Here is a 15,002-nt window from a genome sequence, read left to right on the forward strand (position 1 = left end):
TTTTACCAATCACTTTTAATCTGTGCCCTCTCGTTCTTGACCCGTTCATGAGTGGGAACAGTTTCGCCCTATCTACTCTGTCCAGAACCCTCATGATTTTGAACACCTCCATCTAATCTCCTCTCAGCCTTCTTTTCTCCAAAGAAAAAAATCCCAACTTCTTCAATCTATCTTCATAACTGAAGTTTCTCATCTCTGAAACCATTCTCGTGAATCTAATCACTTCCTGATACAAGTTATTTGTACAACGCGCTGAAGGAGAGCAGTCAACATGGATTGAGACCTGACTTTGACCAAGTGGACAGTGCTATACCCCAATCCCCAATGGGCATTTTATGAAGTTCCACATGAAAGGCTATTAGTAAAACCCAAAGCTGTGGGGCATCAGGATAAATCCTGAGGATAGGTAAGAAATTGGGTGAACAGGGGAAGTGAATGCTTGTTACAGAGGTTACAGTGGTGAGCCAACAAGTGGGGTGCAACAAGGCTTAGAGTTAGTGCTAGTATGGTTTCCAATTTCTATGAATGACCTGAGCCGAGAAACTCGGCATAAAGTAATCAAATTTGTATGGCAAATTGTTGGACAAAATATGTAAGCGGGTCGAACAGTGGCAGATGGAATTTAATTGAGAAAATGACAGGTACTAAACATAGGAAAGATAGGCAATCCACATGCTGCATGAATGGGGTCAGAACAGCAGTGGATGGAGCTGAAAGAGACCTTGGAGTCTTAGCATTCAAAACTCAACATGTTCAAAAAAATGCAGCAGAAACCAATAGACCCAATACAACACTGAACAAGAATCAGCACAGCATAGTAAAAGCCAAGGCAAAGTGAAACTATCTACAGCGCACTTGCCAGACCACATAGAGCACTGTGTCACTTGCTGGTCTCCAGGACCAGGAAGGAAATGAACATTGCAAGCAATGCAGGCATGAGCCATGGGGGTTGGTCCCTTGTTGCAGAGATATCAATCATGATGAAAGATTAGAGAAACTCAGGATTTTCAGCCCAGAAATTTGGCATAGGATTTGTAGAAATATTGGAGCTAGCTAATGGAATGGAAAGAGCAAATTCAGAACTTTACTTTAAAGCAAATTAAAAGTATGGGACATGGAGATATAGAGTAAAATATGCAAAAGACGTATGTGGAGTCGAAGTCAGGAAGTTCATCACTCCAAGAGTAACCAACATGTCAAATCATTAACTGATACAGCAAAAGAGAAACGTTTAGGCTACTTATGGTTGCATGAACTATGATGGGCTGAATGGCCCCAGGCCTCTGTAATTATCTTGTGATTTGGTGGTTACTATCCTCTAGGGATGCTGCAATTTTAATTTCATTTACATTTACATGAACTGGGATATTAACAAATAACAGGTCTAGATGAGCGCCACTTTTTGCACCTTCAACATTGCATAGAACACATAAACAATGGAATGAAGGGCTGGCTGGTAAAGTTCCCATTCATAGCAGGGGCATCTCTCTCTGTAACATGAACTCACGCAGCTCATGGTGTCTAACCTTCAACTGTCAAAACTCTTTCAAACTCTCCCAACCTCACTGAAGAGCTGGAAAAGATGCAGAGATCACACAAAACCATGAATAAATGGAGCATTCTTTTTAACCCAATCATAAAACGTAACAATCAGGTCAAGCCCGGAACCTGCGACAAGTATGTTCCAATCACATCCAGAATTGGAATCAGCACTAAAACTGTTCCACAAAGTTCCATACTGTACAAATTTCAGAAAATTTAGTACAAAAGTAGATGAGCTTCTTGCCAACAGGAATATTTCAATTCTCAAATGCAGTGTCTGGTCTGAAACTGGGAACTCAGGTCCCCAAATGTCTCCTTTTGTATTTTAACTGTGCACATTCCGCTGTCACCCCGCCCCCACAGTGTCAGGTTTAACACAATGGGTTTTTATTCTCTATTTAAGGATGTCACAGAATGTTGCAATTTTATACAAATGCTTATAAAAATGAGCTTAAACAACAGCAGTTAGCCAAGTGTTAAAATCTTGCACATCTGCTATGTACCTGGGTCAGTGCTCGAGGCTTCAACATACAGAACTGTGCTATCTTTACTCACCAAGTGCATAAACAGATAGAGAGGGGAGGGGAGGGTCACTGATATCCCAAATTATCAGTGAATCTATAAGATGATGTCCCAATCCATTCGAACCCACCACAGCCAGCCAGTAGAGGGCTGAACTCTTTTCAGTCACTCTCGCTGCCACTCCCCTCATTCTCGCTCGAATCCGTACCCTGCTCACTGCCACTTTGTGCAGCATGTTGGTTCTCATTGTCAGACTGCTCGCTGCCGCTATTGGATGCGCTCCTGCTGCGGCTTCTGCGCTCTTCCTCCTCACTCTGCTGCTCATCGTCACTGCCACTCTCCTCCCGACCACTCTCATTCTGCTGATCCTCGTTGTCACTGTCATCGTCACTACCAAAGATTTCCTCCTCATCACGGGCCTCGCGAGCCTGCCGCTCGTCCCCACTGTTGCTTTCCGCATCGCTCCCACTCTTGTTGCTAGCTTTTTCCTCCTTGTCCTCTTCCCGTTCACTTTCACTTGCTGAGTGCTCGTCCGCACTGTCTGCCTTCTCACTGCCACTCTCCTTGTCTTTTTCATCTTCTAATGAGAAAAAAAGAAAGACTTGCAGTTATATAGTGCCTTTCATAACCACTGGACATCGCAAAGTACTTTACAGTCAACGAGGTACTTTAGAAGCAAGCTCCCACAAACAGCAATGCGATAATGTGATGTTAATCGAGGGATAAATATTGGCCAGGACACCAGAGAGAACTCCCCAGCTCTTCTTGGAAATAGTGCCATGGGATCTTTTACTTCCACCTGAGAGAGAGCAGACAGGGCTCAGTTTAACGTCTCATTTGAAAGACAGTGCTGCATTCCCTCAGTACTAAACTGGAGCGTCAGCCTAAATTTTGTGCTCAAGTCCTGGAGTGGAATTTGAACCCAGAACCTTGGGTCCGAGGTGAGAGTGGTATCCATTGAGCCACAGCTGACAAAGTATCAGTCAGGCAGAGAATTCAGATCCCACGACATTACTCCATCCTCCCACATTGAACTGAAGCAATATACTCCTGCAGGGGCACAGCTTATTACACAAAATACTCAAAGCAAGTTTGTTGCAACCATCAAAATATTAATAAAAGTAACATAAGTCCACAAATGCTTAGGGGCTTGGTGCATGTGAGCAGTCAGTGATTTACATTAACTTTTCAGGAAGTTGACACACTGAAAGGTGGAAGTCATCAGGTGAATTGATGACCATCAGCTCCTCATTAGCTTAGTCGCAACAGGCACTGTGGACCCAAGCCATACACCAGAAGGTGCACCATTGATACTGGGAGAGCTCATATCAGGCAGGACAGCCACACTCCACCAGCTAATTATTGTCCTACCAAATCACACCTACGTACCTCAGGCAACACCTTCAGGGGAGGAGGGGGAAAAAGAACCATAACCGGGAGGGAGCTTCACAACCTCTAGCCTGGGCCTGAAGCCAGACACCAGGGTCCCACAGACTGGGGGCTGGGGGTGGCAGCAGAAAGTAGCAGCCCAAACTAGGATTGTCAACAGGAGATAGGTCGAGTGTAATGGAAGCAGTGCTAAAGTTACACATTGAACTGCATCATGATGTGCAGAGCAACTTCAATGAAGTGCAGGAGATAGGACAGTGACAAGTTAGTCAGTAACCATGGGATGAGCCAGCATAGTGAATGCCAATACACCATACACCAGTGCAGGGAATCACTGTCAAATCCCATCCCATCCTCAAGCAACATCTCCTTCACAAACTTCTGACCACCACACTTTAAAGCTAAGGTTGTTCTCCTTGGAGCAAAGGAGATCGAGGGGAGATCTGATAGAGGCATAGGGAAGTATGACAGGTTTCGATAAGGTGTGCAACGTTGACATCAGCTGTTGGTACAAGAACGAATGTAAGGCTTTTGGCAAGAAGTAAGGGGCAGGGGTAGGTGAGGAAGAATTTGTTTTACCATTGAGTGGTGACGACCTGGAACTGACTGCATGCCAAGGTGGTGAATGGTGAATTAATGTTTTCAAAAGGAAATTGGATAGGCAATTGAGGGAAATAAACTTACAGGGTTAGGTGATAGAGCAGGGGAATAGGACTGACTGGTTTGCTCTAGTAAGCTGGCATGGACTCAATGAATAGCCTTCTCCTGTGTCTATAGATACTTTCCAACTGCTATTAGCATAGTTGCAGAAAGAACACAAGAATTAGGAGCAGAAGGAGGCCATTCAGCCCCTCAAGCCTATTCCACCTTTCGATAAGATCATGGCTGATCTGACTGTGGCCTTAACTCCACTTTTCTGTCTTCCCCACATAACCCTTGACTTCCTCGCTGATCAAAAATCTGTCTAACTCAGTCTTGAATATATTCAATGACCCAGCCTCCACTGCTCTCTGTGGAAGAGAATTCCACAGACATTCTACAATTCCAATGACCCTCCAAGAGAAAATATTCCTTCTTATCTCAGTCTTAAATGGAAGATCCCTGGTTCTAGATTCCACCACAAGATGAAACATCCTCTCAGTATCCACTCTGTCAAGTCCCCTCAGGGGACTTATATGTTTTGATCTGATCACCTCTCGTTACTCTAAACTCCAATGAGTATAGGCCTGACCTGCTCAACTTTTCCCTCATAAAATAACCTATTCACCCCAGGAATGTATTGAGTGAACCTTCTCTGAACTGCTTCTAATGCAACTGTATCCTTTGTTAAGTAAGAAGACTAAAGCTATACACAGTACTCAAGATGTGGTCTTACCAACTATAGCATAGCTTCCCTACTTTTATATTCCATTCCACTTGTAATAAACAACACCATTCCATTTGCCTTCTTAACCGCATTCCAATATTTTGTAATTCATGTACCAGGACAACCAGAACCCTGCATAACGTAGAGTTCCACAGTCTCCCTCTATTCAAATAATATACTGCTTTTCTATTTTTCATACCAAAGTGGACAAGTTCACATTTTCCCACATTATACTCCATTCACCAATTTTTTGCCCATCCCCTGTGGTGCTCCACTAGTAACTGCCTGCCAACTGAAAAATGACCCATTTATTCCTTGTCTCTGCCTTCTGTTTAACTAACCAACCCTCTCTATCCATGCTAATATGTTACCCCCTACACCACAAGCTCTTATTTTGTGAAGTAAGCTTTTATGTAGCAACTTGTCAAATGCCTTTTGGAAATCCAAGTACACCACATCTACAGGTTCCCCTCTGTCCATGTTGATTGTTACTTCCTCAAAGAATTCTAATAAATTAGTCATATACAATTTCCCTTTCAGAAATCCTTGTTGACTCTGTCTGATTGCTTTATGATTTTCTAAATGTCCTATTTCCTCCTTAATAATAGATTCTAGCATTTTCCCTATGACATGTTATGTTAATTTGCCTATAGTTTCCTACTTTTGGTCTCCCTCCTTTCTTGAATAAATGTGTTACATTTTCCAATCTGATGGGCCCCTTCTAGAATCTAGGGCCAAACTGATAGCCAGCAATGGTACAGGAGTGGCCTAATCCAGGGATGGAGGGGTGGTGGAATGGTCAGCGGACAGGAGACTTGGAGACAGATTATTGTGGGGGAGAGCTGCAAGTTGCAAATTTCATTGCAAGGAGTGCGCACCCTTTGCCTGCACCTTCACTGATCAATGAAAGGAAACTCCATCTGGACAAACCTGATCCCGGGATCTCTGTTCCATGGTCCATTTCCTCTTCATCCTCTGGCTCGTGATTCTCCAGCTGAGCCCGCCTGGCTTCCTGTGGGATAAGAGCACAAGGTATTCAGGCAACGATCTCCAGCCTCTGACTTCTGGATCCTCAGCAAGGCTGCACATTATCTCCACCCTCCTCCCCCTGCTCTAAAGTTTACCGCTGTGCAACTGCATCAGCTTTGAATTAACCCCAATTTGATTTTACAGATCTCACTGGGCATCATGACATCCTAACACTGAAACAGGCCATACAGCCCAACCAGTCCTTATCAGTGTTTGCCCTCAACATGAGCAAGTTGTCCCACTCCATTCCTATATCCCCTTTACTCTTCATCCATCTATCCAATTCGTTATGGAATGCTGAGTTTTTGCCTCAACCACTTGCAAGTGAATTCCAAAGCTTCACAACACTCTGTAAAGAAGATTTTCCTGCCTTAAATCTCCACATTTAATCCTGTATTATTAAAAAAAGATTTGTATTTATATAGTGCCTTTCACGACTGCCGTGCATCTCAAAGCGCTTTATGGCCAATAAAATACTATTGAAGCATAGCCACAGCTGTAATGTAGGAAACATTAGAGGATGTCATCCTAACCCTTCAACTGCCAGAAACAATTTACTTCTACCTCAAATAATTTTAAACATAGGATTTAGAAGCCAGAGTAGGCCATTCAGACTTTCGATCATGAAATACAAAATCTATCACATGATATTGTTCTCATTGGTGGAAGGGTCGAGAACTAGAGGACACCAATTTAAAGTGATGACAAAAAAAGCAATGGCAACATGAGGAAATGCTCTTACATAGCAACTGGTTAGGTCTGGAATACACAGCATAAGAATGTGGTGGAGGCAGATTCAAAAGGGTATTAGGTAATTAACTGTCACATGATTTGGGACATGTCCATCACTTTTAATCAAACTTTTATTAAATTTTTTAAAAACCCTCATGAAACCTCATCCCGCCCGTGGGTGAGGTTTCATGCTTTCTCTGAAGCCTGCCAGGGCTCCCGGCCTGCCCGCTGACCTTAAGGCTGGACGGGCAGGTCCGTTAATTACTTCAATTAGTTTTTAAATGGCCTCAATTGGCTGTTGACAAGTCAGCGGGCGCACAGCTGATTCAGCTGCGCTCCCGCCGACCTGAGAATTGAAATGAGGCGGGGTGATGTCGGGAGTTCCGCCTGATGTCATCACGTGTCAGTGAGCAGGCCCCGCTCCCCTGACCTAAATATCGTGGCCACGGAGTCATGCACCAATCAAATATATCACTGTTAGGCCAAGATATTCTCAGTTATACATGGGGATATTGTCTACGGTGTTTGAGAGGGTCAAGTCTTTTGAATGTTGCTGTCCGGATATTGCTTTGGGCCAGGTTCAAAGAAGCAGGGCTGGTTATATAACATGAACAGCCAAGTTGTGCAATTGTCTGACAAAGCCATGGTGCATCACATTGAAACCTGAGCCTTCAATGGGTTTCACAAATAGATGCACAGAGTGCAAAAGACAAGAAGTTTTGCTAAACTTATATAAAACACTTCAACCCCACAGTGACGATGGTTCCCAGTTCTGGACACTGGAAAGATGTGAGGAGGGAGGATTAAAGGGGGAGGGGGAGGGGGGAGTGGGGGGGAAGAGAAATAGGGGGCCCGGAAAAAGGTGCAGCACCACAGCCAAAATTTTTAATCCTGGCTCTGGCTATTTTACCCTGGAATCTGTGTTGTTCTTGCAAAATCTTGCATAAAAATCTTGTCCTGCTGGCACAATGTATCTACATGTTTGGATCCACCATCCACTGAAATGCTGGTCTACCCTCATCCCAGCTTGCCAGCATTTGCTGATGGCAGTTGTAGTGAAGGCCAAGGGGTTGCAAGCAGCAGAGAGGTGAGGTACTGTTTCTGAAGCTTGCACTGAGCTTCTGTGTAACAGTGTAGGAGACCATGGATAGAGGGGGAGTGGGGGGCAGAATTAAAGTAATGAGTTTAAGGAAGCCTGGGGTCACACTTGCAGACAGGGAGGAGCAACCGCCCAATTTCTCCAGTGTAGAGGTCACACTGTGAGCAGCGAACACAGTGTACTGAGGGGGAAGACCTACTACATCACACTGTGAGCAGCAAACACAGTGTACTGAGGGGGAGGACCTACTAGATCACACTGTGAGCAGCGAACACAGTGTACTGAGGGGGAGGACCTACTAGATCAAGGTCTTACCTGAAAGGAATGTAGGGGCCCTGGACAATGGTGCGGGTGGGCTGGGGGGTTGGTAGGGGTGGGGGAGATGGATGGGGTGGGGTGGAAAGTGGAGTCTGAGCTAAGTGTTTTATCTCCTGTACTTACCTGGGAAGACATCGGGGAGAGGTGTTGGGGTGATGTAAAAAGGATCGGTACTTTTGTGATTCTGAAAAGGGAGGGGAAGGCATGTTTGGTGACGGCAATATTATCGGAAATGTCGGAAGGATGAAGTGCCAAAAGCAGGGGCTTGTGGTGTGGAAGATGAGGACAAGTGTGACACCAGCACTGTGGGGGAAAATGGTGATGAGGGTGGAAGCATAGGGAACACGTTCTTGGTCGAGGGTCTGAACCTTCGGGGAGGGTAACTTTGGCTGAGGAGGAAGCTCAGGTGTGGAAGGTGGAATTGTCGGCAGAGATCCAATGGAGACAGGAGCAGGGTGGGAAGAATAAGGTAGATGAGGAAATTGATGGATCCAGTAATAGATGTCAGTGGACAGTCCATCCCTTCCTGGGGATAAAAGTTCAAGAAGGGAAGGGAAGAATTAGGGACCATGTAAATGTAAGAGAGAGGTGAAGATGAAGAGGCATTCTACATCAGTTTGAGATCTTGAAGCAACAATGACGGTTATTGATATACAGGGGAAAGCGATCAATGAAGAAACTGAATAGAATTGGCCCTTAACCCCTTTTAATATCAATTAGTTCTGAGAAAAGTTTTACACCAGACAAATGAACTGTCTTGTGCTCCCTCTTTCAACAGAGGCTGCCTGGCCTGCGCAGTGTCCCAACATTTCATGTTTTTGTTTCAGATTCCCAGCATCTGCAGTATTTTGTTTCTTTGGTCGGTGACACACAGTTAACCATAGGTCACCAATGTGGGGACACCTGGGGCAGAATACTGCGCTTGTCGGGCAGGCGCACACCTGACCCGAACGAGCGTAAAATGACGCACGATGGCGTCGGGCGAGCGTCCTGACATCATCGCGCACTCGCGTGATATTTCGGTCGGCGGGTGTGTGGGGGAGTCGGCAGTGCGCCAGCTGGCAATTAAGCAGCCTATTAAGGCCCTTAATCAACTAATTGTTTGGAACTTTTCACTGCCCGTCCAACTGTTTGGCCGGCAGGTGGGCGAAAAGGCCAGGCAGCCTTTGCATTGTTGGCGAAACCCCATCCAAGGGCAGGATGAGGTTTGTCCAGTGATTAAAAAGATAAAAACTTTTTGCGCTCATACTTTACATGCCTCTGCTCAAGTGACAGAGTCACATGAGGGGACGTTTTCATTATTTAAAAATTCTTTGTATCGATAAAAATCTTCAGCTCCCTGAGGCAGCTCTGTGCCTCAGGAGGCTTTTACTGTGCGCACCCACTAACTTCAGCGCTCTCACTCCTGCCACCCTCACCCCGGCAGTGCTGGGTGCTGCAGTGCGTGTTTCATGCTGGCTGGCTGTTAATTGGCCAACCAGCGTGAAATCCATGTCGGGGCCCGATCGTGGGCGGCGGTCAGCTTCGTGGCCGCTCCCAGGCCCATCTGCCGCGCCTCCCCGACGAGGGCAAAATTCTTCCCCTGGAGTGCTGAACACAGTTCTGCTTTCCAGATCGAAGGGAGGATATACTTGCATTGGAGGCAGTACAGTGAAGACCCACTAGATTGGTTCCTGGGATTACAGGGTTGACCTATGATGAGAAGCTGGGCAAGCTGGGTCTATACTCCCTGGAGTTTGGAAGAATGAGAGGCGATCTCATTGAAACATGGGGCGGAATTTTGCCCTCGTTGGGGGAAGCGGTCAGGAAGCTGACCGCCATCCACAATTGGGGCCGGAACGCGATTTCAGGCTGGCAGGCCAATTAAGGCCCCGCCCAGTGCGAAACATGTGCTTCAGCGATCAGCGCTGCCTGTGGGGGAGGGAGGGGGAGAAGGAGGGCGAGAGTGCAAGTTCGCACATGCGCGCGGGTGTGCGCTGGAAAAGCTCCCTAAGGCACAGAGGTGCCTCAGGGAGATGATGATATGCAAAATCAAAAATAAAGATTTTTAAAGCGTTATAAAACATGTCCCTGCTCTGAGATGCTAACATTTTTATTTTGTTTTTATTTGCTTTTGGAAGCCTCACCCTGCCAGTTTCCTAAAAAATGCAAAGGCTGCTTGGCCTTTTTGCCAACCCGCCAACCATAACGTTGGACGGGCAGCAAAAAATTTCTTTCAATTATAACTTTAATGGCCTTAATCGGCATTTTCATTGTGGGCAGGCATGCTGCCGACTCCAATGCACGCCCGCCGACCAAAATATCGTGCGAATGCTCAATGACGGCAGGAAGCTTACCCGATGTCATCGCGCATCACTTTACGCTCGTTCGGGTTGGGTACGCGCCTGCCCGATGAGCGTTACATTCTGGCCAGAGTGTTCTGAGGGGGCTTGAGAGGGTAGACACACAGGGTATTTCCCTTGCCTAGGGAGCCTAGAACACAAGTGCACAATCTTCAGTAAGGGGTTGAGGCTGCTGCCTCACAGCTCCAGGGACCCGGGTTCAATTCTGACCTCGGTGTGGAATTTGCACCTTCTCCCCATGTCCATGTGGGTTTCCGCCAGGTGTTCTGGCTTCCTCCCAACATCCAAAGACCTGCTGGTTAGGTGTACTGGCTACAGTTAAATTGCCCCTTAGTGTGTGTGTGTATCTGCGTCTGTGCACGTGCCCTGTGATGGACTGGGTGTACCCCGCCTAGTGCCCACCACTTGTCGGGATAGACTCCGACTTCCTGCGACCCCTGAGTTGAATAAAGCGGTTCTGGAAAAGTGATGCGAGTGATTATTTAGGACTGAGTTGAGGAGAAATTCCTTCACCCAAAGGTTTGTGAATCTTTGGAATTCTCCATGCCAGAGTGGTTGTTCCACCATTGAATAACTTTAAGGTTGAGATGGACATACTTTAGTACCTTCAAGAATCAAGGGATATGGGGAGTGGGCGGGAAAGTGGATTTGAGGCAGTAGATCAGACATGATCATACTGAATGGCGTATTAGCTTGAGGGGCCATATGGTCTACTCCTGCTCCTGTTTCTTATGCTCTTATGAATAGGGGGAAAGAACGTTCCCCCAGCATAAATATACAGGTAGATCAGAGACGGGCAAGAATAAGGTGAAGGGAAGGGAGGTATTGAACAGGTCTGGAGAATATAAAAGAGGCTAAGGTGATGAGAATAAAAAGTACATTGGGAAATGCTTTCCAAAAATATTTGCTGACATCCTGTGACATTTCTCACTCGGTCAGATGAGGGACTGGAGTTCAGAATGGGGAAAGTAGACATACTGTTCACGACTTAAACACAGGGGATTGTGGAGCAAACTGCCCTGGGGCAGTGAAGGCAGATAGCGTCAGTCAAGATGGAACAAGACATGATTTGCAGGGGAAAGTGATCCTAGGGGTGGGAGACAGACTGACCTCAAGGGTTTTGGCGGTGGGGGGGACGGGACGGGATGGACATCCATCCTGTACATTTCAACATAATCTTCACAAGCTGATAAATCATACCCTGTGAGACGGTGTATGGGAGGACATCAGGTCAGTGAGGAGAACGTATTTACCACTGGGAACCCCCTCACTTCATGATGGTATAACAGAGACTGCAGCTCCTCACTGACCTCCATCTCCCATGGACGCTGATCTGTGCCCACTGCGCCGTGCTGAAAGACTGCTGCTTTATGTGTTGAAGAATCAAACTGGGGCTGGTCAGCCATTCCAGGACAGGAATCTAAGCTAACGTCAGGACCCCATCATTTTGTTTCATCAGCGAACATGATCCCCAGGTAACAAGTGGGAGCTGACAGGAAGGTGCGGGTCAGGCATTACTGAACACAGTCAGCACTGTCATTAGCTGCATTTCAGGAATCACACCCGTATTACAGAATGGCTGAACTGATTTGCCAGCATGCAGCCGATTTCACCTACCTGTGCTTCCAGCTCTTTCTCATTCATGTCTCTATGTTTTACCACCAACACCGCGTTGGTGTTTGACTGAACTCCGTGACCTCCCTTCGCACGACGCTTGCTCAGGCGCACTCTGTAGAAACAAACAACAGTCAGCTGGCTGGAAGCTAAACCATGGGGAACTTCACCAATCAGTGGGGTGTAGACGAGGGGAAATGCTCCCGACTTTGAAACCTGCCATGGGAGTGCGATCACTGGGGAAAGGCACTGGAGGTTGCAGTGGCTGATGAGGTTAAAGGGCAGCCCCCTGCAGCTGGCAAGGTCAAAGGGCAGCCTGTGGGCTTGGCTGGGGGAATTGATGTGCAGGAAGGCAATGGAAGGGTGGAGGGCAAGAGGAATTGGAGGGTAGGTTAAAATCACCAGAAATGAGGAGCTCCTCAGTGTAGAAGGTGTGTGAGAGATGAGCAAATTACCGTTAACTGGATGCTTTGAGGAGGACGCAAGGGAAGGAAGGAAGCAGGTGTGAGTAAATTAACTAAGGTCCAAGTGACTCTTGCTAGATGCTGAACTCTGGGATAGAAGTTGTCCCCATGCCTGGCTGTGACATTGCAGTGAGGGATTGTTTGCTCTCAGCTCACCTGGTCTCAAGCTCATTGTAGTAAACTCCATCTCCATCGCGGAAGATGAAGAAATAGTTTTCCTCGTAACCTTTGCTGGCTTTGTTCTTCACGTTCCAGTTATACTCTCTGGATATTTTATACTCGTACCTGTAAAAGAAAAAACGCATTGAGTACGGGACGGAGAACTATCTTATCTCACACCCAAACCCTTTACGCTGTACACTGTAACTAACCCCGTGCTGTACCTGTCCTGGCAGTGTTTGATAAGGACAGTGTGGAGGGAGCTTTACTCTGTATCTAATCCCATGCTGTGTGTGGTCAGGGAATGCTTCAACTAGCCATTTACTTATTTCAATGCCCTCCATGTATAACCGTGCTCAAATCAGTGCAGGCCCTAGTTCATATTTAGAGAATTACTCTTTGTCAGAATTGTTGCAATTCAGTCTTATTCTGAATTCTAATCATAAGATGACCGTTCTGTACCTGAACTGTGCTGGGACCAGTGTTCTGGTGAATCCTATATCTAGGGGTGTAGAGAGGGCTTTAAACTAAATAGTGTGATGGTGGGGTGGGTGTTCACATGAAGGGAGATTTGGAAAGTGAAAGGACAAGGCAATAATTTAGGGTAATAATAATTAGAGTGTGACAGGAAGAGACAGTGTGTACAAACATAAGAGTGCATCAACAAATAAGGTCAGAATAGAAAAAAAAACAATGAAATGCTCTTTATCTGAATGCTCACAGCATTCATAATAAGATGGATGAATTGATAGCGTAAATAGAAAAAAATGAATATATGATATGATTGCAATCACGTTTCTGTAATATGGCTAAGTGACCAAGGCTGGGACCTGAATATTCAGGGGTATTTGACATTTTGGAAGAACAGGAGGAAAAGAAAAAGGAGGTGGGGTAGCTCTGTTAATGAAGGATGAGATCAGTACAATAGTGAGAAATTATCTTGGTTCAGGAGTTCGAGATGTAGAATCAGTTTGGGTGGAGATAAGAAATAGCCAGGGAGTAGTTTATAGGCTCCCTAACAGTGGCTACACAGCAGGACACTGTAGACATCAGAAATAATGGGAGCTTCGAAGAAAGGTACTGCAATAATCTTGGGTGACTTTAACCTTTACATCAATTACATAAATCAAATGAGAAAAAGGAAGCCTGGAATCCGTAGAGTGTATTTGGTACAGTTTCTTAGAATACATTCTGGAACCCACCAGTTGTAGTATATAGGATTAATGTTAAATATGTAAATAGATAATCTACATCACATGGCAGAGTATGCTAAGCGATAGTTCTATGTCAAGTCTTGTGCTAATCCATGTACTGTACATGTAGAGTGTTCAATAAGAGGTAAAATTTACCAACAGCCTTGCTTCGAGCAGTCTCTATCAATCTTGACTAAGGACAATTGCATCTAAGACCCACAACGGTGATAAAAGGCCAAAGACCAGGCTATTTTGGACCCGGTAGTGTGTAACGAGACAGGGTTAATTAAAGTAAAGGATGCTCTAGGCTAGTGTGATCACAACAAGATAGAATTTCACATTTAGTTTAAGTGAGAAATGAGGGTTCAGAACGATTGTCTTAAACTTAAAGACAATTACAAGGGTATGAAGACAGAGTTGGCTAAAGCAGGCTGAATAAATAGGTTAAATGGTAACACAATAGAGAAGCAGTGGCAGACGTTTAAGGAAATATTTCATAATCCTCAGCAAAGATATCTGCCACTGAGGACGAAAGGCTCTACCAGAAGATGCACCATTAAGAAAGTAGAGGGTGGCAGTAAATTGAAAGAAAAAGTGTACAATGCTGAAAAGATGAGTGGTAGGCCAGAAGATTGAGAGTTTTAGAAACCAGCAAAAGATAGCTAATAATATTAATAAAGGGCAAGAAATGAGACAAAACTAGCAAGAAATATAAAAAGATAGTAAAAGCTCCCACAGGTATATATAAAGAAAAAGAATAGCTAAGTGTGCATTGATCCCTTAGGGGATGAGACTGGGGAATTAATAATGGAAACGAGGAAATGGCAGAGACTTTGAAGAAGTATTTTGTATCCGTCTTCACCTTGGAAGACACAAAAAACATCCCAAGAATAGCAGAGGAACAATCGCCATCACTAGAGAAAACACAATGGGGATACTAATGGGACTTTAGGCTGACAAGTCCCCTGGACTTGATGGCCTCCATTCTGGGATCTTAAAAGAAGTGGCTGCAGAAACAGTAGATGCATAGATTGAGATCTTCCAAAATTCCCTAGATTCTGGAATGGTCCCAGCAGATTGGAAATCTGCAAAATAAAAAAAAACACCTCTGCTCAAGAAAGGAGGGAGATGGAAGCAGGAAATTATGGATCAGTTAGCCTAATGTCTGTCATTAGGAAAATGCTAGAATCTATTATTAAAGAGGTAGTAGCAGGACATTTAGAAAATCATAAT

General features: G+C 45.3%; 1 protein-coding gene across 1 annotated transcript in view; it reads right to left on the minus strand.

The window, feature by feature from the left end:
- Window positions 1-1,608: 1,608 nt before the first annotated feature.
- Window positions 1,609-15,002, minus strand: part of paf1 (PAF1 homolog, Paf1/RNA polymerase II complex component) — a 42,644-nt gene continuing 29,250 nt past the window's right edge. The window contains exons 11-14 of the mRNA XM_041179505.1: window positions 12,574-12,702; window positions 11,957-12,068; window positions 5,750-5,831; window positions 1,609-2,644 (exon numbers count right to left, since the gene is read on the minus strand). Of these exons, the coding sequence (XP_041035439.1) occupies window positions 2,226-2,644; window positions 5,750-5,831; window positions 11,957-12,068; window positions 12,574-12,702 (742 nt within the window). The 3' untranslated portion in view covers window positions 1,609-2,225. The remainder of the gene's footprint in view (window positions 2,645-5,749; window positions 5,832-11,956; window positions 12,069-12,573; window positions 12,703-15,002) is intronic.

Source organism: Carcharodon carcharias, chromosome 34 (assembly GCF_017639515.1).
Source record: "Carcharodon carcharias isolate sCarCar2 chromosome 34, sCarCar2.pri, whole genome shotgun sequence".
Classification (NCBI taxonomy): Eukaryota; Metazoa; Chordata; class Chondrichthyes; order Lamniformes; family Lamnidae; genus Carcharodon; species Carcharodon carcharias.